The sequence below is a fragment of the Equus asinus genome, chromosome 8 (genome assembly GCF_041296235.1).
Source record: "Equus asinus isolate D_3611 breed Donkey chromosome 8, EquAss-T2T_v2, whole genome shotgun sequence".
Taxonomy (NCBI): domain Eukaryota; kingdom Metazoa; phylum Chordata; class Mammalia; order Perissodactyla; family Equidae; genus Equus; species Equus asinus.
This window is the reverse complement of record NC_091797.1, coordinates 97,157,509-97,180,322: the sequence shown is the minus strand read 5'-3', so window position 1 is coordinate 97,180,322 and position 22,814 is coordinate 97,157,509. Positions and strand designations below refer to the sequence as shown.

The window sequence follows — 22,814 nt, the reverse complement described above, 5'->3', positions numbered from 1 at the left end:
CCCATAGAGAACCTCAGCAACTTTGCTGTGGATTAAGGACAATCATCTGGTTCCTGGGTGCAGGTGAGGACAGTACCACAAACACCACAGTATATGGCAGCAGGCCACATGGCTGGCAAAACAGTTATTATTGTGGATTCCTGGGACTCAAGCCTCTTCTCTGCCCGCCCTACTCCACCTAGCCCAGGTAGCTGGACTTGGTCATAAACTGGAAGGTACTGGGCAGAGTCCACCACACCAGCACTGGCCACGGGCCACTCCCAAAGACTCGAAGCTTGGCACCTGGGCTAAGGTCCTGAGGTCCTGAGGATCCCCTGGCATGGGCAGACTATCAACCCCAAACTGCCCTGGATAGAGGGGCTGCCAGCTCCTCTGGCCTCCCGAGGAGTTGGAGGAGGGCAGGCAGGCCCCCTGTGGTACTCATGGACTGGCGGGCTTCTCCGTGTGACCAGGCTCCTCAGCTGGTGTCTAGCTGGGGGCTGCAGGGCCTGCACCCTCTCCTCCAGGCTGCTGTGTGGGACGGTCAACCTGGCCGCTCCCGCTGGTTCTCCTTGCTGTGCCAGATGCTGTAGCCAAAATACACTGTGAGTCCTGCAAGGGTGGCACAAGCCTGAGGGGCAGGTCCCAGCTCTGCTTCCCTGCTTGCCATCCCCATGTAGTCCCCCGGGGTCCCAGCCTGGCCCCCACTCACCAATCAGCAGAGAGATGAAGAAGCCCAGCCAGGCCAGGTGGCTGAGGTGCAGCATGAGGAAGATGTTGAGGAGGATGCTCAGGGCAGGAGTCAGGGGCACCATGGGAACCTGAGGGGACAAGGGCTGGGCTGGGCTGCAGGGAAGGGCTGCTGGCCCAGGGCCTGATTTCTTGGGAGTCCACAGAGCCTTTCTCTGCCTCTGGAGATTCCGGAGACAAGGGCCCACCTGCCATGCAGAGAGAGGGGTGTGGGGTACTGGCCTCCCCCGCCCTGCGGCCCTGGTGCATCCTGCCATGGCAGAGGAGGAAGGGGTGAAGGGAGCCGGCTGGGCTGAGCGTGGTGGGCGCTGGCTGGAGGAAGTACCTGAAAGGTGTCCTGCTGACGCTGTTGCTGGTGGGCCCCCAGGACAAGGAGACTGAGCAGAAACGTGGCGGAGCTGAGCAGGAGCAGCAGGGTGTAGCCCCAGGGCGGGAGGTGCAGGGCCGAGTCCCCGAAGACCAGCACGCAGTCCAGGGTGATGGCCGAGGCCACCAGGACACCGAGCGCCCAAGTCACGGCGGCTCCAGGCCTGCACCCACCCAGGAAGCGGAGGTAGGGCCTCAGGGCTGGTTTCAGCTGCCCAGGCTCAGGGACTGAGGCCTGTTCGGTGTCCACAGGGCTTCCTGGGCCCTGAGAACTGAATGGACGGGGTTTTTGGAAGCGTAGCACAATAATGCTGGTAGTCAGGACAGTGAGTTCCAGCAGTGTTCCGATGGATAGGAACTGGAACAGTGCCTGGAGGTCCAGCAGCAGTGCCAGGAAAGCCATGAGGACCCCAAACACCAGGAGGCTCACCACAGGCACTTGTGTCCGGGGGTGCATGCGGGCAAACACCTGGAAGAAGAGCCCATCGGCAGCCATGGCACAGACCATGCGTGGCACAAGCAGGAGGATGTTGAGCAGGAGAGTAGTTATGGCTGTGGCAGAGAGTGGGAGACTGGTCAGCGTGGAGGACAGGCCCACAGGGGCGGCTGCTTGGGGCCAGGGCATTGGTGGCCCCTTGGGATCACTGGCATGAGTTTCTCTGGGCTCTGAGAGTGAGCATGATTGTATGCGGGTTCTGGATTGTTCCCCCTCACCACCCAGGAATGGGACATCCCAGTTTAGGTGACAGACCCACTGTAAAATCTGATGAGGGCTGAGTCCCTCTGTGTAGAAGGATCTGGAAGCACAGGCTCAGAACTGACATTCTGTGTACAACTGGGAGGGGCGGTGAGTAGGTCCCTTCCCACAAGCCTGGGTGCAGAGTCTAATCATTAGCACCTTCCTGGGCCCAGGATGCAACTGGGAGCACAGGCCCAGATAGAGATGTGCTCCCTGGAGGCCCCTCCGACCTGTTCCCTCCCACCTTGTCCGGATGGGCCCCTTACCACAGATTGCACCAGCCGCAACAATGACACCTGCCCAGCTATAGCCCCGCTGGTGGAAGGCATCAGCGAGTGCCCGGTCAGTGTCCAGGCTTTGCCAGGGCACCATGAGGGTGAGGACTGTGGAGACGAGGATGTTGCTACCAGCCACCAGACCAGCTGAGATGGCGATGGCCATAGGCACTGCTTGCTTTGGGTTCTGGGCCTCCTCGCTGGAGGCAGCAATGGCAGCAAAGCCCGCAAAGGCATAGAAGCAGGTGGCGGCACCAGTCATGATGCCAGAGACTCCGAAGGGTGCAAAGCCACCCTCCTCAGTGCTCCAGTTGTGCGGGTGGGCCAGGACAAACCCCAGGCTGATGATGAAGAGGATGATGACCAGGCTGATGGCAGAGAAGGTGCGGTTGAGCCAGGAAGAGACACGAGCTCCACAGGAGACGAAAGCCAACACCAAAAGTATGATGCCAGCAGCCATGAAGTCTGGGTACCGGGCCAGGATGGGCACCTGCCAGATGCCCACATGGGCCTCGATGAAGCTGCGGATGCGATGGCTAAGCATGGCATCCAGGTAGCTGCTCCAGACGCGGGCCATGAGAGCTCCACCAATGAGCCACTGGATGAACACAGTCCAGCCAATGAGGAAGGCCCACAGCTCACCCAGGAACACATAGGTGAAGAGGTAGCCAGAGCCCCTGCAGGGCACCCGCACTGCAAGCTCCGCGTAGCAGAGGGCTGTGAGCAGGGAGGCCATGGTGGTCACGCTGAAGGACACAAGCACCGCAGGGCCAGCCATCCACTTGGCCACAATGCCTGTGAGCACGTAGAGGCCAAAGCCCATGGAGGCACCCACACCTTGAAAGGTCAGGTCCAGCGTGGTCAGGCGGCGCTGCGGCAGTGTCTCTGTGGTGGGCTCCTCCAGTGTCTTCAGCCGGTTCAGCTTCTGGCAGAAGTGCGCCAGGCTGGCAGTGCTGAGCAGCCCCCAGGCCATGGTGGGCAGCTAAATCGAGTGCCAGGCCAGGTGCCAGTACCTATGAGGGCCAGAGGGGAGTGAGAGGCTGTTCAGCCAGGTCCTGACCAGCCTTCAGTCCTTGCTCTGACCCTGCCCTGGGGACCCAAGCCTGGAACCACTGGCAGCTGCAGGGCTGGATGAGGCAGGCTCAGGGCCGCGCAGCAGGCTAGGCAGGAGGCCACAGGGAAATGTGGGGATCCCTTCAGCCTGCCTCCCGGGCAAGGGACTGGGTGTTTTGGAGGGGCCCTGAGAGTGGGGAGGGGGCAGCCCCAGGGAGCCCGGCTAGGAACCCCTCCTGTGGTCTGGGTTCCCAGAGCACATTGGAAACCCGAGGCTTCCCAAGAATGGGGCCAGGCCTCCAGGACCCAGGATTAGAGTGACTCTGTGGTGCTGGGCTTTGCCCAGGTGGCCACCTGACCTCAGACAGCGATGTTCATGCCCCATCCCCTGCCTCGCCAGTTCGGTCTATCATTTCACCCCACTGGGAGTGGGGTCACCCTGGACCCTGCAACCAATACCGAGGCCCTGTGTCCCCACCCTCCACCTCAACACACTGCTGCCTCATGAGTGCCAGAGTCACTTTTGCCACACCCCTGTCCCTAGGTACCCTAGGCTTCATGACCTCTCTGGCTGAGTCCAACGGCACAGGACTTGCTCTGACTCCCCTGCTGTCCCCATCGCTGCCCCTCAGCACGCAGGGCCCACCCCACTCCTGGGCACCAGATGCAGCACTGGACCCTTCCTCATGGTCCTACACATAGTCAGCTCACCCAACCCACACCTCACATGGTCAAGGCCAGAGCCCACCAGGTTCTAGAGAAGCCCTATGACTGTGCCTGGTTCACAGATGAGGAAGCTCAGGCTACCAGGTAACTGACTAGCCCAGGTCACCAGGGTGGCCTTGGGAGGCCAGTGGAGGCTAAAATCCAGGTCTGGGAGGGATCTGGAGCCCACACACTTAACATTTCTGCTGACACCCTACATGATCCCTCATCCCAACACACGGACTCCACCAGCGGGGTACCACCCAGGCCGCTTGACCCTGAGAGGTGTGGGGGCTGCGGGAGTCAGGCAAGACACTGGTAAGATGAGGGTCTGAATGTGGCTGAGAGGCCCTGGGCAGTCCCTGGCCTCCCGGCACAATGAGATGGCAGTAAGCCACCCTCACCCACTGACGAGGGAGCGCCCAGCTGTGGGGAGTGTTCTGTGAATTGGCAGAATTCGCGCTGGCTGTTCTGAGCTTCTAGCTACCGACAGTGTCCTGAAAGGAGGCAAGCAGACCCCTGGGGACCACCTCCAGCCCTCCAGCTTGGGGTACCCCTAGGCCCCCTCAGACACCAGTGGCAGCCCCTCCCAGCCCAGGAACACCTGTCAAGCCTGGAGGACCCTGGGAGACCCTAACAGTAGCTCCCACTTGTGGATATCTGTGAGAGGTGTCGTGGACTGAGCGTCTTCTCCATGCCAGTCCCTGCATCACAGGGACACATCATGTGTCTGATCACGTGACCATCACAGACCCCTCAGGCTTATCTATTCCTGGGGCTGATTGGTCTTTGTCCTTCTGCTCTTCCCACTCCTTTGAAAGTGGAAAGGTTGGTGTCACAGGGTGTGAACTTGTTTACAGCAAAATGAGGACAATCCATCCAAGCAAAGCAAAACCCAAACCAGGTATCCTCTTCCCCCAGAACTCTCTCCATGTTTCCAGGTTTCTATGTGGTTTGTGGAATAGGACATTAGGAGCTTCTGCAGGCTGTCTGGCTCAGTGGGCTGGTGATAGGGTGGTGGACTCACAGACTACATGGCGCCACTTGGAGCACTCTGCCTAAGCCAGCCCCTTGCTCCCTTCTGGTATGTGGCTGACGTTGTCTTGAGGAACTTCTCAGATGGGCTCCCACTTCCTGCAGGGGTGACTCCTTCCGCACCTCGCTCCTGTGAGGCCTAAAAATAACTGAGCAGAGTTCCTTGTTCTGAAACACCTTCAGAGGAATCCAGAAAAATGCATTTCCAACCAAGAGGCCCGGGCAGTTGTGTAACAGGCGCTCCCCCAAGGCCTGACTGATGGCCACCTGAGAGCTGGAGTGCAGGGTTTCAGAGCACCGACTTTTTATCTACCCAGAGAGGGGCTCTCAGCACACCGCCTTCACAGGCTCCAACATCCATTGGCTACTCATGGCCAAGCTTGGTTGACGCAGTAAACTAAACTTCCAGAGATGTGGCTGGGCCAATTGCTGGACCCCAGTGAGCAAGGCAGTTAGACTGAGCAACACATGAAGGTGCAGTGAAGAGAAAGCGCCAAAAATACAAGGAGAAGAGAGAACACTTCCCACCTCATCCTACACAGCCAGGAGCACCCTGACACCAAACCCAAAAAAGACATCACAAGGAAAGACAAGTAGAGACGAACGTGGATATAGATGCAGAATTGCTCAAGTGAATATCAGCAAATCAAATCCAGCAGCATATAAAAAAGACCAGGTGGGATTTATCCCAGGATGCAATATTGATTTACCATATGAAAATGAACCAATGGAATATGCCATACTTATAGAACAAAACACAAAACCACATGATCCTCTCAACAGACACAGAAAAAACAGTCAATAAACCTGGACTAGAAGGGACCGCCCTCAAACTGACGAAGACCATCCACGAAAACCCCTCGGCTGCTATGCTCAGTGGAGAGAGACTGAAAGCTTTCCCTTTGCTCAGGAACAACATGAGGAGGTCCTCTCACCACTTGTACCCAACATTTTACTGGAGGCTCTGGTTATGGCAATTAGGTGAGAACATGAAATGAAAGGAATCCAGATTGGAAAGGGAGGAGTAAAAACTATCTCTAGCCTCAGATGACATGATCTTATGTAGAGAAAAACCTAAGGAATCCACACAAAAAATATTAGAACTAATAAACAAGTTTAGCAAAGGTGCAGGATACAAGATCAATATACAAAACTCAATTGCAGGGTTCAGCCTGGTGGCATAGTGGTTAAGTTCGTTCACTCCACTTTGACGGCCCAAGGTTCGCAGGTTCGGATCCTGGGTGCAGACATAGCACCACTCATCAAGCCAAACTGTGGTGGCGTCCCACATAAAATAGAGGAAGATTGGCACAGATGTTAACTCTTTGATAATCTTCCTCAAGCAGAAAAAAGAGGAAGATTGGCAACAGATGTTAGCTCAAGGCCAATCTTCCTCACACACACACATACACAAAATCAATTGTATTTCTATAGACTACCAATGAACGACCCAGAAATGAAGTTAAGGAAAGAATTCTGCTGACATAGGATCAAAAAGGATAAATTTATGTATAAACATACTTAGAATAAATTTAACAAAAGAAATACAAAACTTATACACTGAAAACTACTAAACATCATTGAAAAAATTTTTAAAAGACGTAAATAAGTGGAAAGACATTCCATGTTCACGGACTGGAAAACTTCCTATTGTCAAGATGACAATACTCTCCAAATTCGTCTTCAGATTCAGTGCAATCCCTATCAAGGTCCCAACTGCGTATTTTGCAGAAATTATCAAGCTGCTCCAAAAATTCATGTGGAGATGCAAGGGACCCAGAAAAGCCAAAACAATTTTGACAAAGAGCAAAGTTGGAGCACTTACACTTTCTGATTTCTAAACAGATTACAAAGCTACAGGAATCAAGACAGTGTGTTACTGACAAAAGGTTAGACATAAAGATCAATGGAATAGAATTGAGAGTCCAAAAATATGGGCAATTAATTTTTAACTTAATATTTAATAATTTAATATTTAATTTTAAATTTATGGACAATTGATTTTTTTAAATAGACTTTATTTTTTAGAGCAATTTTAGGTTCACAAAAAAATTGAGCGGAAGGTAGAGTTCCCATATACTCCCAGCCCCTAAACAGGCACAGCCTCCCCTACTATCAACATCCCCCACCAGGTTAGTACATTTGTTATAACTGATGAACCTGCACTGACACATCATTATCACCAACAGCCCATGGTTTACATTAGGGCTCACTCTTGGTGTTGTACATGCCATGGGTTTTGACAAATGCATGATGACGTCTACACACTACTACAGTAAGCCCTAAAAATCCTTTGTGCTTCACCTATTCAGCCCTCCCTCCCCACTAACCCCTGGCATCCACTGATCTTCTCACTGTCTCCACAGTTTTGCCTTTCCACAATGTCTTATAGTTGTAATCAAATCATATAGTATGCAGCCTTTTCAGATTGACTTTTCTCATTTAGTTATACACATTCAAGGTTGTCTAATGTCTATTCATGGCTTGATATCTCATTTATTTTTATTTTTGTTTATTTTTAACACTTTTTATACTTCCTTTTTTTTTTTTTGGTGAGGAAGATTTGCCCTGAGCTAACATCTATACCAATCTTCCTCTATTTTGTATGTGGGACACCACCACAGCATGGCTTGCTGAGTGGTGTGTAGGTCTGTGTCTGGGATCCAAACCCAGAACCCTGGGCCACCAAAGCAGAGTGTGTGAACTTAAGCATTATGCCTCAGGCCAGCCTCAACTCATTTCTTTTTTTTCTTTTCTGCTTTATCTCCCCAAATCCCCCCAGTACCAAGTTGTGTATCTTAGTTGCAGGTCCTTCCAGGTGTGGCATGTGGGATGCCACCTCAACATGGCCTGATGAGCGACGCCATGTCTGCACGCAGGATCCAAACTGGTGAAACACTGGGCTGCCCCAGCCCAGTGTGCGAACTTAATCCCTCAGCCATGGGGCCGACACCATCAACTCATTTCTTTTTAGCGCTGAGTAAAACGTCTTCTCTGGATGGACTACAGTTTATTTACCCATTCGCCTACCGAAGGGCATCTTGGTTGCTTCCAAGTTTTGGTGATTATGAATAAAGCTGCTATAAACAACCATGTGCAGGTTTTTGTGTGGGCATAAGTTTTTGCTCATGGGGGTAAATGCCAAGTAGCGTGATTGCTAAATCATATGGTAAAAGTATGTTTAGTTTTGTAAGAAACTGCCAAAGTGTCTTCCAAACTTGCTGTGCCATATTGCATTCCCACCAGCAGTGAATGAGCATCCCTGTTGCTCTGCATCCTCAGCAGCATTTGCTGTTGTCAATGTACTGGATTTCTGCCACTCTGACAGGTGGGTACTGGCATCTCATCGTTGTTTTAGTTTGCAATTCCCTCATGACAGAGGATGTGGAGCATCTTTTCATAGGCTTATTTGCCAACTGTGCATCTTCTTTGGTGAGGTGTCTGTTCAGATCTTTTGCCCATTTTTAATTGGGTTCTTTGTTCTCTTATTGTTGACTTTTAAGAGTTCTTTGCATATTTTGGATAACAATCCTTTATCAGATATGTCTTTACAAATATTTTTTCCCCGTCTATACCTTGTCTTCCCATTCTCTTGATGGCCAATTGATTTTTGACAAGCATGCAAAACAACTCAATGGGGGAAGAGTCTTTTGAACACACTGTGCTGCAACTGGATCTCCACATTCAAATGAATGAAGTCAGACTCCTACCTCACACCCCATGCAAAAATGAACTCAAAATGGATCAGAGACCTAAATCTAGGAGCTGAAACCATACAGGCAGACCTTGGAGATATTGCGGGTTCAGTTACTGACCACTGCAATAAAATGAATGTCGCAATAAAGTGAGTCACATTAATTTTTTGGTTTTCCTGTGCATATAAAAGTTACTTTTAAACTATAGTGTACTCTATTAAGCATGCAATAGCATTATATTTAAAGAAAACAATGTACGTACATTAATTAAAAAATACCTTATTGCTAAAAAATTCTCACCATCATGTGAGCCTTCAAGGAGTCGTAATGTTTGACTGGGGGAGGGGCTGCATTGATGTTGATGGCTCTGACTGATCACGGTGGGGATTGTTGAAGGTTGGGGTGGCTGTGACAACTTCTTAAAATAAGACAATGAAATTTGCTGTACTGACTGACTCTTCCTTTCCCAAACAATTTCTCGGTAGCCAGGGATGCTGTTTGATAAAATTTTACCCACTGTACAACTTCTTTCAAAATTGGTGTCAATCCTCTTAAATCCTGCCACTGCTTTATCAACTAAATTTATGTAACATTCTAAACCCTTTGTTGTCATTTCAACAGTCTTCATGGCATCTTCACCAGGAGGACTTTCCATTTCAAGAAACCACTTTCTTTGCTCATCCATCAGGAGCAAACACTCATCCATTAAAGTTTGTCAAGAGGTTGCAGCAATTCAGCCACATCTTCAGGCTGCACTTCTGATTCTAGTTCTCTTGCTCTTCCCACCACAGCTGCAGTTTCTTCCTCCACTGGAGTCTTGAACCCCTCAAAGTCATCCATGAGGCCTGAAATCAACTTCTTCCAAACTCCTGTTAATGTTGATATTTTGACTTCTTCCCATGAGTCACGAATGTCCTTTTTACTTATTTATTTATTTTAGGAAGATTGGTCCTGAGCTAACATCCACCGCCAATCCTCCTCTTTTTGCTGAGGAAGATTGGCCCTGAGCTAACATCTATGCCCTTCCTCCTCCACTTTATATGTGGGATGCCTGTCATACCATGGCTTGATAAGTGGTGCACAGGTCTGTGCCCCGGGTTTGAACCAGTAAACCACAGGCTGCTGAAGTGGAGTGCATGAACTTAACCTCTATGCCACCAGGTCAGCCCTATGAATGTTCTTAAGGGCAGGTAGAATGATGAACCCTTTCCAGAAGGTTTTCAATTTACTTTTCCCAGATCCATCAGAGGAATCACTGCCCATGGCAGCCATAGCTTTGTGAAATGTATTTCTTGAAAATAAGACTTGAAAGTGAAAATTACTCCTCGATGCTTGATCAAAATGACTGTCCAGATCTTGCAGAATAGATGTTGTGTTAGCAGGCATGAAAACAACATTAATCTGGTTGTACATCTCCATCAGAGCTCTTTGGTAACCAGGTGCATTATGAAAGAGCAGTAATATTTTTAAAGCAATCTTTTTTCTGAGCAGTAGTTCTCCACAATGGGCTTAAAATATTCAGTAAACCATGTTGTAAACAGATGTGCTGTCATCCAGGCTTTTTGTTCCATTTATGGAGCACAGGCAGAGTAGATTCAGCACAATTCTTAAGGGCCCTAGGATCTTCAGAATGGCAAATGAGCATTGGCTTCAACTTAAAGTCACCAGCTGCGTTAGCCCCTAACAAGAGAGTCAGCCTGTCCTTTGAAGCTTTGAAGCCAGGCACTGACTTCTCCTCTCTAGCGATGAAAGTCCTAGATGGCATCTTCTTCCGATATAAGGCTGTTTCATCTACATTGACAATCTGTTGTTTAGAGTAGCCACCTTCCTTAATGATCTCGACTAGACCTTCTGGATAACTTGCTGCATCTTCTACATCAGCACTTGCTGTTTCCCCTTGCACTTTTCTGTTATGAAAACTGCTTCTTTCCTTAAACTCATGAACCCGCCTCCACCAGCTTCAGCCTTTTCTTCTGTAGCTTCTGCACCATCTCAGCCTTCATAGAGTGGAAGAGAGTTAGGACCTTGCTCTGGATTAGACTTTGGCTTAAGGGAATGTTGTGGCTGGTTTGATCTTCTATCCAGACCACTAAAACTTTCTCCGTATCGGCAATAAGGGTGTTTCACTTTTATCATTTGTATGTTCACCAGAGCAGCACTTTTAATTTCCTTCTAGAACTTTTCTTTTGCATTAACAGCTTGGCTAACTGTTTGGCACAAGAGGCCTAACTTTTGGCCTGTCTAGGCCTTTGACAAGCCTTCCTCACTAAGCTTAATCCTTTCTAGCTTTTGATTTAAAATGTGGGACACGTGAATTTGCCTTTCACTTGAACACTTCGGGCCATTGTAGGGTTATTAATTGGCCTAATTTCCATATTGCTGTGTCTCAGGGAATAGGGAGGCTTGAGGAGAGGGAGAGAGATGGGGGAATGTCCAGTCCATGGAGCAGCCAGAACACACACAACATTTATCAATTGAGTTTGCTGTCTTATATGGGCACAGTTCCTGGGAACCCAAAACAATTACAGTACTAACATCAAACATCACTGACCACAGATCACCACAACAAACTAATAATAATGAAAAAGTTTGAAACATTGTGAGAATTATTAAAATGTGACACAAAGACATGAAGTGAGCAAATGCTGTTGGGAAAATGGCACTGATAGACTTCCTCGATGCAGGGTTGTCACAAACCTTTGACAGGGTTCAGGGCAGGCTGTCCCAGGATGTGCCACTCTGGTGTGCAGATTATTTTGAGCTGAAGACAATCAAGGCACAGAAGATTCTGCAAGAACATTTGATCTCCCCCCAAATTGCCCAAAAGACTTCAAGATATATGGGCCTGTCCCAGGAGGAGCTCTTACCATGGATAATTCTAGGTGTGGTGAGCAGGAAGACATCTAGCAAGGGCCATTTTATCAAAAGATCTCTTTCAGGTCCCATTGTGTATAGACAGGACAATGCAAACATTTGTTTACCAGATATGAACTCTTCTCATCTTCCTGTAAATTGTCTTCTACCCCTTTGAAGTCTCAGACCTTTATCTCCCTCTCATTAGCCAGAAGGACATATCTACCTCATTTTGCCTGACTGTCTTTGGAATACTTCATGCTTATGTGAGTTCCCCATGTACACATATTAAACTTTGTTTGATGTTCTCCTGCGTTATGTCATTTTTAATTCTTTGACCAGCCTTAAGAACCAGAAGGGAAAAGGGGAGGAATTCTCCCTCTTCCCCTACAGTTTTGGCGTAGCCTGCAGGAGGCACACTGGCAGGCAAGCTGCCTTCTCTGGCTCAAAGAACTGCTTCCTCCCTAGGACAAATGCAGATGAGGAGATCCTGGGTCACCTGAGGAAGTCTGGCAAGAGAGAAGATTTCTGACCATATCAGCCTCTCAGAGTCTCTATCTGCCGAGTCTGGTGGAAGCAAGTGGTAAGAATTTTTTCTCTTTCTAAATTTGGATTGGCAGGGGAAAATATTTGGGAAACTAGTTTCCTGTGCTGTTTAGTGACTCTGGTAAATTTGTTGGAGTACTGTTGGCTTTATTGATGCTTTTCCTCCCAGAGATGGTCACTGTATTTTTCTTTTTTTCTGTCTTTTGTGTCATATGTCATAAGAAGGAAATACCATAGGGCAGGATGCAGGCATAGGCTCTATAAGATAGTCATCTGGGCCAGCCCGACAGGCTGCTGAGTTTGTGTTTTCAACAGAATGGTATCGATTTAGACAAACTTTGCTGTAGGTTCATATGCACGTGAGTAAAAGCTGTTGCTAAGGGATATCTTAGGAGCCAAAATACCACAATACTGGTGAGTATGGGCTAAGCAGTTAAGAGACATTAGGGTACTTGCTGCCTCAGGAAGACTCCCATGCTAGGATACCTTAGTCATGGAACAGGATAGACGACAAGAGGTCCCCTGACAACGTCAAGAAAATTTCTGTGCAACGAGGTACAATGTAAAACACACAATCCCCAACTCCATGGCACACCCTTCCTAGGTGTTAGTTTGGCTCCGAGAAACCCAAGGCATAGCTAAAGCTATTATTGTGCATATGAGAAAAAAAAATGGATGAGGTTTTTCCACCCATCTTGTTCTATGTCCTGAAAACTTGGCTTTTTGACCAGTGAGAAGATTCTCTTTGGTCTCCATCATCCAAAAGGTGCAATTAACAGAGTACACCCAGTCAAATAGACTGGGGTCCTGAGCACTGTCTGTCCAGCAGTGCCAAGCTCTCAGGGGAGTTTGTCATAAAGGGTCTAGTCCATGAAGGCCTTTGTCATCTCAACCTTCACTGCTTGTTAGCTCTGGAAAAATCCCATTCCAGTAGGTCCTGCCTGGTGTCACAGATTAGGGGGTCTGTGAGCGGAGACATCCCCTGCTCTCATGGGAGCCTGGAGACACTGTTTTCACTACACCATTCTTATCGCCTGACCAAAGAAGATCTTTATCCTCTCTGACCTTTTGGGGAGTGAACCTTTAGATCACGGCGGCTACATCATCTGTGCCCTCTCCAGGGATGCCTCCTGCATCCAGGGTAGAGATTTATTCTCAGCCTGGGAAGTTGCCTCCAGATCTTTCCTGAAAAAGATTCATTGGATCAAGTTGCTATTGAAATAAATGTACAAATGGAGATCCTCCTCATCAGTGGCCAGATGATGGATCCTTTGAATTGGAAAAACGTCTATATTTGAAAACTATTTGAGAGTGCTCTCCTCACAAGCAGCTGACTTATTGATATTTATGGGAAGATCAAATTGAAAAGAAAACACCCCAAAATATAATGGCTAGCCTTAGGGAATCCCTTAATAAAATGAAAGAACAGAAGTCAGACTTAGAACAATGATTAAAAAGCGAATTTAAGGGAAATTCCCCTTCTCCTCCCTCCTCTGCGCCCCTGTACCCCCAGCTCCCTGTCCCTGACCCCCTAGAAGATCTGGTGGGTCTCTGTGCCCCTGGGTTCAACTCCCCTTCTCAAGACTTAGCTCCTCAGCCACTCTCCTCAGGTCCTAAAACCCCAACTTCTCCAGACAGCATCCAGTTGCCCATCTTCACTGCCCTCTCTTCAGGAGACTCACAGGGGCCCTCAGGCATGACCCCCAAGCTAGGGGCACACAGGTCACTGGTGTAAATGCTGAAGCCAGGAAGTGAATTCAGTGGAAGCAGCCAGGAAAGGCAGGGAGGCTGGTTTCCTGCCCCTTCCAAGTCCTCCTGCTTTCCAGGGCTCTGTCATCAGGCTCTGCCGGCGTCAGGCAGTCCGTGCAGGGTCCACTGTGGATGTGCCCTGGACCTCTGCTGCAGACAGTTCATGTCCCCTGGACACAGCCCATCTATGAAATTATAAACCTCTCCTGCCTCCATGGTTAGAAGATCCCACTAAATTTAGAGAGGACTCAGAAAGGTTAGTGGCTATTCATAACCCCACCCACAGAGATCGTGGCTGGCTGCTAAGGGGGTTCTTCCAGCCCAGGATTACACTATTGTTATCACACAGGCCAGGGGCCCCCAGGAGAAAACCCCCTCACAGGGGAAATAGAGGGCCAGACCCTCTCCCAGGCCCTCCTGCAAATGACTAAGAAGTGGCTCTGCTCGAGGCTGACACTCAAGGTTTAATAGGAGTGATTTTAGAGCTGTTTCCACCTAAAAGTAAATGATCAAAAATTGAATTATGCACTCAGAATGAGCCAGAACATCTAAAAGCCCTTGGTGAACATTTCATACAAACTTTTCAAAGGCACAGTGCATTATACCCGGAAGCCCCAGAGCACAGGAATCTCCTAAGTTCTGGTTTAGTAGGAAAATTTCTCCCTTGCTTTAAAAAACAAAAAAGGGGGAAATGTAACCGCCCCTGATACAGGAAGGGTTAATAATCACTGGAAAAGGCTTGCCAACAAAATGTGACCTGGAAGTGAGAAGGCTGGTTAGCCAAAGATGGGTAAGATTTCCAGAGGGAGGCAACCTAAGCCAGGCACAGCCGCCCAGGGCACAGATGGAGACAGGATATTAGGAGCAGGAGGGGCCGTTGCCTAGGATGCCTTGCATGCTCTGAGATAAGAATACACGAGCATAGCAAAAACATGATAATATCAAAACAGAGACCAAGGGAGGGCTCCTTGAGAAATCACTAAGAATTCTTGGCATCTGCTAATTACTTTGTCCAGAACACTTTGTGTATGTTTAACAGATGTAAGCTGTGTTTATATTGAAACGCTGGTTATAATAAACTCAGAGTGGCCATCAGCCCTCTCTGCATCTATCCTGGTGTGTACATTGGATCACGACACCGACAACAAATAGTGTGGTTGGTTGGTCAGGGCAGCCATTAGCTGTAATTTGGAGACTGTGACACAGTTCTTTGAAAATAGTCAGTAGGAAAGCAAAAGAAAAAAAGAATTAAGAGCAACTCTTCTAGCTTTACAACTTGAATCTTTAGAGAAGCAAAGCTGTGACTGTGAGAGGAAACTGAAGCCACTCAGAGGGCCCCCTATTCGCCTCCAGACACTTGCAGGTCTTGCAGGAAACCAGGGCATTGGAGAGAGATTGTCCTGCTCTTAAGAGAAGGGAAAGTTAAAAAATACCCGCCTTGGCCCCAGCAGCCCCAGAAGGCTCATATTTCTCCTCCTGAGGGACATTTCCCCCTTAAATGATGGGGTCAGCTGATTCTCAGTCACTGCCCTGAGCCACCACTAAACTTAAAATAGAGGATCAGGAACTGGATTTCTTAAGTGACACTGGTGTGACTTTCTCTACTCTCCCTTCAGAGGGTTTATCTCTCCCCGTCCCCTCTGATTCTGTTCAAGCTGTTGGAGTCTCTGGACAGCCTCTTTCATGGCCCGGATCCCAGCCCACTCCCACATCTTTAGGCCCCTTAACACTCACCCTGCCTCTCTAGTCTCCCACTGCTCACCAGCAAACCTTTTTGGCAGAGGTTTGTTATGTGAATTTAATGCCGCTAGAAATTGTAATAAAGGTGTTTTTATCTCCCTGCCTCAGAACAAACCCCAAGTCTCCTACTTTCCTTGTTAGAAACTCATCCTGATTTAATTCTTCTGAAGAGGATGAGTCTTTAAATAGGTCCCCAAGAGTCTCTGGGCTACACATGCAAATTAAGTAGGATTGTTACCATGCACATTACTAAGACAAAGAATGAACTGTGTCCATGAGTAGCCCATTACCCACTCTGCAGAGACACAGAGTGAGGAACTGAATCTATAACAGACCCTATTCTGCAACAGGGTGGACTACTTCTTACTTCCTCCCCTTGTAATACTCCAATGTTTCCAGTCAGGGGAAGGCAAGTTTGACTCAGATGGGAACCAAATCCATAGATGTGTACAAGCCCTCAGAGCCATAGAGTCTGTATTGCTCAGCATCCTTGGCCCCTGATCCAGCTGTCATCCTGAGCTCGGTTCCTGCTGGTGCAGCCTGGGTGACAGGAGTTGACCTTGCTCAGCTCTCTTTCCAATCCCACTGCAGCCTGACTCACAAATTCATTCTACATTTACACTTAAAGGGAGCCCATTCACATGGACTCACCTTCCTCAGGGATATTGTGAGTCCCCCTCATATTGTCCCCAATCCTACAGCCCACCTGGATTCTGTAGCCTTCACTCAAGGCTCCGCTCCTGTTCAGTATGTGGATGACCTTCTACTCTGTAATCAGAGTAAACAGGGAGCCCTTACAGACACCTCACTCTCATGAAGGCACGAGCTGCTCGAGGCCATAAAGCCTCCAGATCTAAACCTCAGTGGGTGCAGACGACTGGGACCTACTCAGGACAGGAGCCATGTCAAGGCATTCAACGGCTCACCCCAAATGCCTTGAGTCCACTTTGTCCACCCTTCTCGCCAAAATGAGAAAACAGCTATGTAAACATCTAGGGGCAGCTGGTTACTGCCCCAGTGGATTCCTGATTCTGCAGCCCTTGCTAACTCTCTGTGTGCTCTTCTCCAAGACATCACCCCACAGCCTATTTCCTGGCCTTCAGAGCCATGAAACTCCTGTGAAGCCTTAAAATTACCTTTGTCCACACCCCTGGTGCTGTGCTTACCTAATTTTGACAAACCTTTTCATTTATACTGCCATGAAGATAATGGAGCTGCTGCACACATTCTAGGGTAGTCTTTTGCCTCTCAGACATGTCCTATAGCATATTTCTCACACCAGCTAGACCCTGTGACATCATGTATGCCCCCATGCTTATGTGCAGTGGCTGCAGCTGCCACCCTGATTGACAAAGCCAGTACTCTAACATTAGGCTCTGCCAGTCATCTCTGTGTTTCCCAGGCTGTGTCTGCTTTTTGCAAGTTCACAGGACACACCTCTCTACAGGGCAAAGACACCTATGAGCAGGCTCTTTTGATTAACCCTTCCTTCATCTTACATCCTGTAATATCTTGAATCCAGCTACTTTATTACCCCTCTCTGATGATGGAGAGCCCCGCTCCATCCCACATGATTGCCCTGCAACTTAGAAATGGTCTCAAAGCCATGAGAGGATCACTCAGACACCCTTTTAGACAACCCAGACTTACTTCTGTTTTGTGACGGCTCCATACATGGAGTTTCTGGGGAAACATAATAACTGGTTATGCCACAGTTTCCCCACATGAAATGCTCAAAGCTTGTTCCTTGCCCACTGTAAAATCACCCAAGCTGCTGGATCATAGTTTTCCCTGGAGCCTGCACATGAGCACAAGGGAAAACTGCCACTCTGTACATGGACTCCACATATGCTTTGGAGTCTGCCACGCTGTGGGCAGAGTTTGGAAATGCACTGGATTCTTTGCTTTTCCTTCTTCTTCTCCCCCAGTACATAGTTGTAGATTCTAGTTGTAGGTCCTTCTAGTTGTGGCATGTGGGGCACTGCCTCAGCATGGCCTGAAGAGCAGTGCCATGTCCATGCCCAGGATACAAACCAGTGAATCCCTGGGCCACTGAAGCAAAGAGCATGAACTGAACCACCCAGCCATGGGACCAGTCCTGGAAATCCCCTGGATTCTTAACTTCTGCAGGACCTCTCATTGCTAACGGTCACTTCATTGCTGCCCTATTATGAGCTCTTCACCTCCCCTCTCAAATTTCCATTTTTCCATCCAACTTTTAAACCTGACTTTATCCCTGACTGATATTATTAATTCTCATGCAAATTTGCCAGAATCTGAAAAAGACAATTGGATATGAAAGGATGCCAAACAATGATCAGGTAGATTAGACACTGGGCCAAAGGACTTCTTGTAGCTCTTTTTCCTTTGACTTTTTGGCTACAACTTATCTCCCTCCAAATGGGACATATGTGCAGATGGGGGGCAGTCAAGGAAGTAAAAGACAATTGGTATTCCCTGGCATCCACAAAATCTCTGACTCAATTATTTCCCAGTGCACCACTTGTCAATCTTACCAAGTTTCTGGAGATATCAGTGTGCCCCAGGAAGTCCTCCCTGGCCCGCACTGTCTTGTGCAGCACTCCAAATGGACTTACAGCCTTGCCCCAGCTTTAGGCTGTTCTCACTGTTTGGTTGTTGTCTGCATGGTTAGTGGATGCACTGAGTGCTATCCAACTAGACGTGCAGAGGCCACAACAGTGGGACAGAAATTAACAACTGCAATTGTTACTAGTTCTGGTGTTCCTTTATGGATTGAATCAGAGCAAGGATCATTTTACAACAGAGGTAACCGCTTACATGAAGAAACTCTGGGGCACTCATTAAAATTTCATACCCCACATCATCCTTAATCATCAGGGCAAGTGGAACTTAAAAGTCTAGACATGAAAAGGGGTTTAGGAAAGGTCTGCCAAGAAACTGGACTGAAATAGCCAGAAACTCTTCCCTTGGCCCTAAGAAAGATCCAAGTTAATCCAAGTAGGAGACATGGATTGACTTCTTTTAGATGCCCGATGCCTACTGGCATCTCTAAACCTTCCCTTCCTGGGTTAGGTGAATATTATGGGGACTCAAGTGAAAAATTTGAACCTTGACTAGCTAAGACAAAATTTAAGTAGTCTACTTGAAGCATGTAATCAACAGGTAAAAGAGGCGTGGCCTCCACCTGCTGACAAGACTTGTCTGCCTTTGGACCAGGAGATCAGGTGTACATCAAGGTCTTTAGAAGAAAAAATGTGCTGTCACCTCGCTGGGAAGGACCTTATGAAGTCCTACTGACCACCTACACTGCCATCAAAATAAAGGAAAAATCTTCCTGGATCCACAGAAGCCACGACAAAATAGACCCAAAACATCACTCTCAAGACAACTGGGAGACAGTCCCCACAGACCTTAAACTAAGAATTTCTGGAGCCATTCGAGGGTCCCAGAAGCAGCTGGCCTCATGGAGTAGACAGATTTTCCCAAGATCATGGGTCAAGAAACATAGTTTTTGCCTATTTTCCCCCTTGCTTTTAAAGTTCCCTACACCCATACACACACAACAACAGGAACCCTTTTCCTATTAACGAGTATATATATTCCTTTTAGTCATTTCTTTAGAAAGGTGACCGGAGAGTGCTGGTCACTATCTGTCCACTCCCCCTCCTTAAGTTTCCGCTACAGGCTCTTTTCCAATCTGTGTCTTGCTCTTACTAACCCTCTCTTTCTCACCAGGTTGAGCACAGACCAAACACCCCCATACGCCAGTTTACCAAACCCTGGCCACACTAACTGATAAATATGACTACTGATTATGTCAATAGATAGATAGCATGAAGAATCTGAACTGGTCTCTATTCCATATAAATTCCTGGTGGACTAAGTACAGAAGATGGATGAATGACAGGGTATGTTGTCCACAACAAAGACATCACTCTGCCTCTTCTCCTGTGAGTCACATGGGTTCCAGAAAACATCTAGAGAAGCTCCAGGACTGTCCCTCACCCAGAAAAAGATAATAGGTGAAAAGTGTTCCCTTTGCATTGAAAGTAAGCCTGACACCAGACCTTTCCTGGGTGACATAGTAGGGAAATATTGCGATCAAACTCTGTTGTTTGATTCCACAGGTGGCATCTTCAAACCTCTCAAGGAAATTGTAAGTGGCTCTAACACTACTCCCTTTGGCACAAGCATTTTCCCAATCACCACATGTTCTGGATGGTTTATGGTCACTCTCGTCCAATTTGGGGTATTGCAGCTGCCTGTATGGTTAAGCTGCCCAATACCACAAACTATATATGGGTGGATCCAAACTCTGGACTCACTTGGTCAGGTGACAGGACCAGGCTCTATAGCTGCCAAAATCAGACTGCAGCCCTCCTGTACCAGCTATTCTGCATCTGTTCTGCTCTCCCCAATTGACAGGAACACATGGAAAATGGAGGTGTTTAGGCACTAACAGTGCCAGTGGCAAAGGTCATGGAACACTCCAGACTCTGGGAACTACTGGTACAGTTCCAACTTTGCCTATAAACCACAATGGCCTTTTTATTTTATGTGGCAAAAAAGTTCATAATAGTTCCCAGCTACTTGGTCAGGATAACATGGACTTGAATATCTGGCTCCTTCTGTCACCAGATACTCCATCCTAAATGCCAGCCAAATTGCAAACTTGGGCTCCTTTGTTCATAAGATTGTGCTACATAAATGTGTCACATGAGAAATCATAGAGAATCTGCTTGTGTATCACAACTTCAAATTCTTTTCAGCATCAAGGGTCTTATTCCCCAGCCATGGAAATTATGAGTTGGAAAAGGCAATCTTAAATCTCTCCATGGTGATGGAACAAGTATTCAACACCACTCTGGCAGATCAGAATCGGCTGCCCCAAAATGTGTATCTTTGGCTTGATTATTTTTAAGGACAAAAGACTCTGAAAGAAACTTTGACCTCCCCCCTAACTGTCTAAAGACATTTAAGATAGAAGGCCTGTCCCCAGGAAAAGCCATGACCATAGATAACTCTGGGTGTAATAGACTGGGAGGATCCTCGCTAAGCCCATTTTTATCAAAGTTCTCTCTCTCTCTCACCCTCTCTCTCTCATCACACTGTCTATAGAAGGCCCAGTAAACATTTATCAAACATTTGCTTTTCTATCTCCATGTAAATTGCCTTCCTCCCATTTAAAGTTCCAAACCATGACCCCCAACAAGCTCCTTTGTCCTAAGGTGAAGATGGTATTTACGGTAGTGGCTTCTGCCATTTTGATGAGTTTCTCAGTTTTGCTGGGTTTCTCCCATGTATACATGTTATTAAACTTTTATTTTCCTTGGTTATTCTTTCTCACATCAATTTAATTCTTAGACCAGCCAGAAAGACCTAGAAGGCATAGGAGTAGTTCTTCCTCCCCTTCCACAGCATGTGAACTTTGAAAACACTCCAGTCAGAGGTTAACAGCCTAGCCTCTGTGATCCCCCACAATTGACCTGCTCTGGACACATCGACTGCCAGCAAGGAGGAGCTTATGCAATCATCAGTTTAAAAACATTGATTTTATGTGAACCAAACAGGGTAAGTGGTATCTAACTTCCATCTGTAAAGAGAAGATTCACATTTTCCATCAGATGAATGAAGCTCACCCATTTCATTGGACTGACTTATTCCCAGGATCAGGTTTAGTGGCATATGAGGAGATGGATTCCCATCCCTTCCTATCTGCTTCTTCATCCTCATTCTAATCCATGTTCTTTTCTCCCTTTGCTGATTTCTTACCACCCAGCCACTAGCTCATTTTCTCTCTCCACAGTCACCAGCTCAGCATTTAATATGTGAACTTTCCAGGGAAGCTTCAGAGGAAGGAACTGATGGGGTTGAGGGAAGGCAGCCCCAAGACATGCCACTCTAGAATGTAGGTCATTTCAAGCTGAAGACAATCAAAGCTCAGAAGACTCTGGAAGAACATTTGACCTTCCCCCAAATTACCCAAAAGATTTTGAGCTAGAAGGACCTGTTCTGGTAAGGAAATTTTATCATAGATAATTCTAGGTGCGGTGAGCGGGAAGGCATCTAGCAAGGGCCGTTTTCTCAAAAGATCTCTTTTGTGTCCCATTGTCTGTAGATGGGACAATGCAAACATTTGTTTACAAAATATGAACTCTTTTCATCTTCCTGAATTGCCTTCTCCCCCATTGAAGTCTCAGGTCTCTATCTCCCTCTCCTTCGTCCAGAAGGATATATATACCTCATTTTGCCTGTCTTTGGAATTTTTCCCACTTATTTGAATTCCCTGTGTACACATATTAAACTTTGATTTGCTCCTCCTAACAGACCTTATATCATTTTGTTTGTTTGTTTTTGGAGGTTTAGCCCTGAGCTCACATCTACTGCCAATCCTCCTCTTTTTACTGAGGAAGACTGGCCTTGAGCTAACATCCGTGCCCATCTTCTTCTACTTTATATGTGGGACGCCTACCACAGCATGGCTTGTCAAGTGGTGCCATGTCCGCACCCAGGATCTGAACTGGCAAAACCTGGGCCTCCAAAACAAAACATGTGCACTTAACCGCTGCGCCACTGGGCTGGCCCCCCTTATATCATTTTTAATTCTTGGAGCAGCCATAAGAACCAGAAGGGGAAAAGAATTCTCCCTCTTCCCTACATTGTCAATTTATAAAAAATGCAATATCTGCAAAGTGCAATAAAATGAGGTATGCCTATAATACCCGTTGTGACTTTGTCAAATTACCATTTGTTAAGTAGAGCCCCGGGAGTATTGGATGGTGAACCTGGGTTCAACAAAAGACCGCCAAGGAGTTGAAATAGAGAAGTTTGTTACTCACAGGTCCTGGAGAAGATGCACAGCACACCTCAAGGGACCACACCAGGAGGTTAAGGCAGAGGGCAGCCAGAGAACAAGGCAGGACCTGGGGCATATGCCTTCATTGGGGTCCACAGGTGGAGTGCTTTGGGGTTCCTGCCTAAGCCTGCATTCGTCAATTCAAACCAAAAAGAGCAAGTTTTTGGTAAGCTTCATGGGGTCTTATCTAAGGGGCGCACAGTGGCAAGGCCCTGGGAGGTGGGGAGAATGCTTCTCACAAGGGCAGTTGCAGGAGTCATATCAGGAACTGACATGTACTTGTGACTCTGCTGGTGGTTATCTAGAATGTGCACTCTCAGGAGGGGCTAGTGTCACTTCAAGGCCCATGCAGACTTGGCCACACAAAATGGATGCCGAGGCAGCAATGTTATGGAGAAGTTTAGCTAAACTCCCAAAAAACTCTCAGAAGAAATCAGTACTAAATCTTCATGACTGCAGATTAGGCAAGTGTTTCCTTCTTTCCTTTTTTA

At 47.7% G+C, this 22,814-nt stretch overlaps 1 protein-coding gene across 2 annotated transcripts; it reads right to left on the bottom strand.

Moving 5' to 3' along the window:
• Nucleotides 1-93: 93 nt before the first annotated feature.
• On the bottom strand, nt 94-22,526 carry LOC106837168 (cationic amino acid transporter 4-like). Of its 2 annotated transcripts, none has more exons than XM_070516862.1 (5): nt 22,307-22,526; nt 2,101-3,122; nt 1,055-1,647; nt 692-800; nt 94-566 (listed from the first exon to the last, which is right to left on the bottom strand). In XM_070516862.1, exons 2-5 carry the CDS (start codon nt 3,080-3,082, stop codon nt 469-471), a joined length of 1,782 nt encoding a protein of 593 aa, XP_070372963.1. In that variant the 5' UTR covers nt 3,083-3,122; nt 22,307-22,526; the 3' UTR covers nt 94-468. The 2 variants fall into 2 exon arrangements, with proteins under 2 accessions (XP_070372963.1, XP_070372964.1); XM_070516863.1 differs by having other exon boundaries at nt 94-591; nt 22,307-22,480.
• Nucleotides 22,527-22,814: the final 288 nt, after the last annotated feature.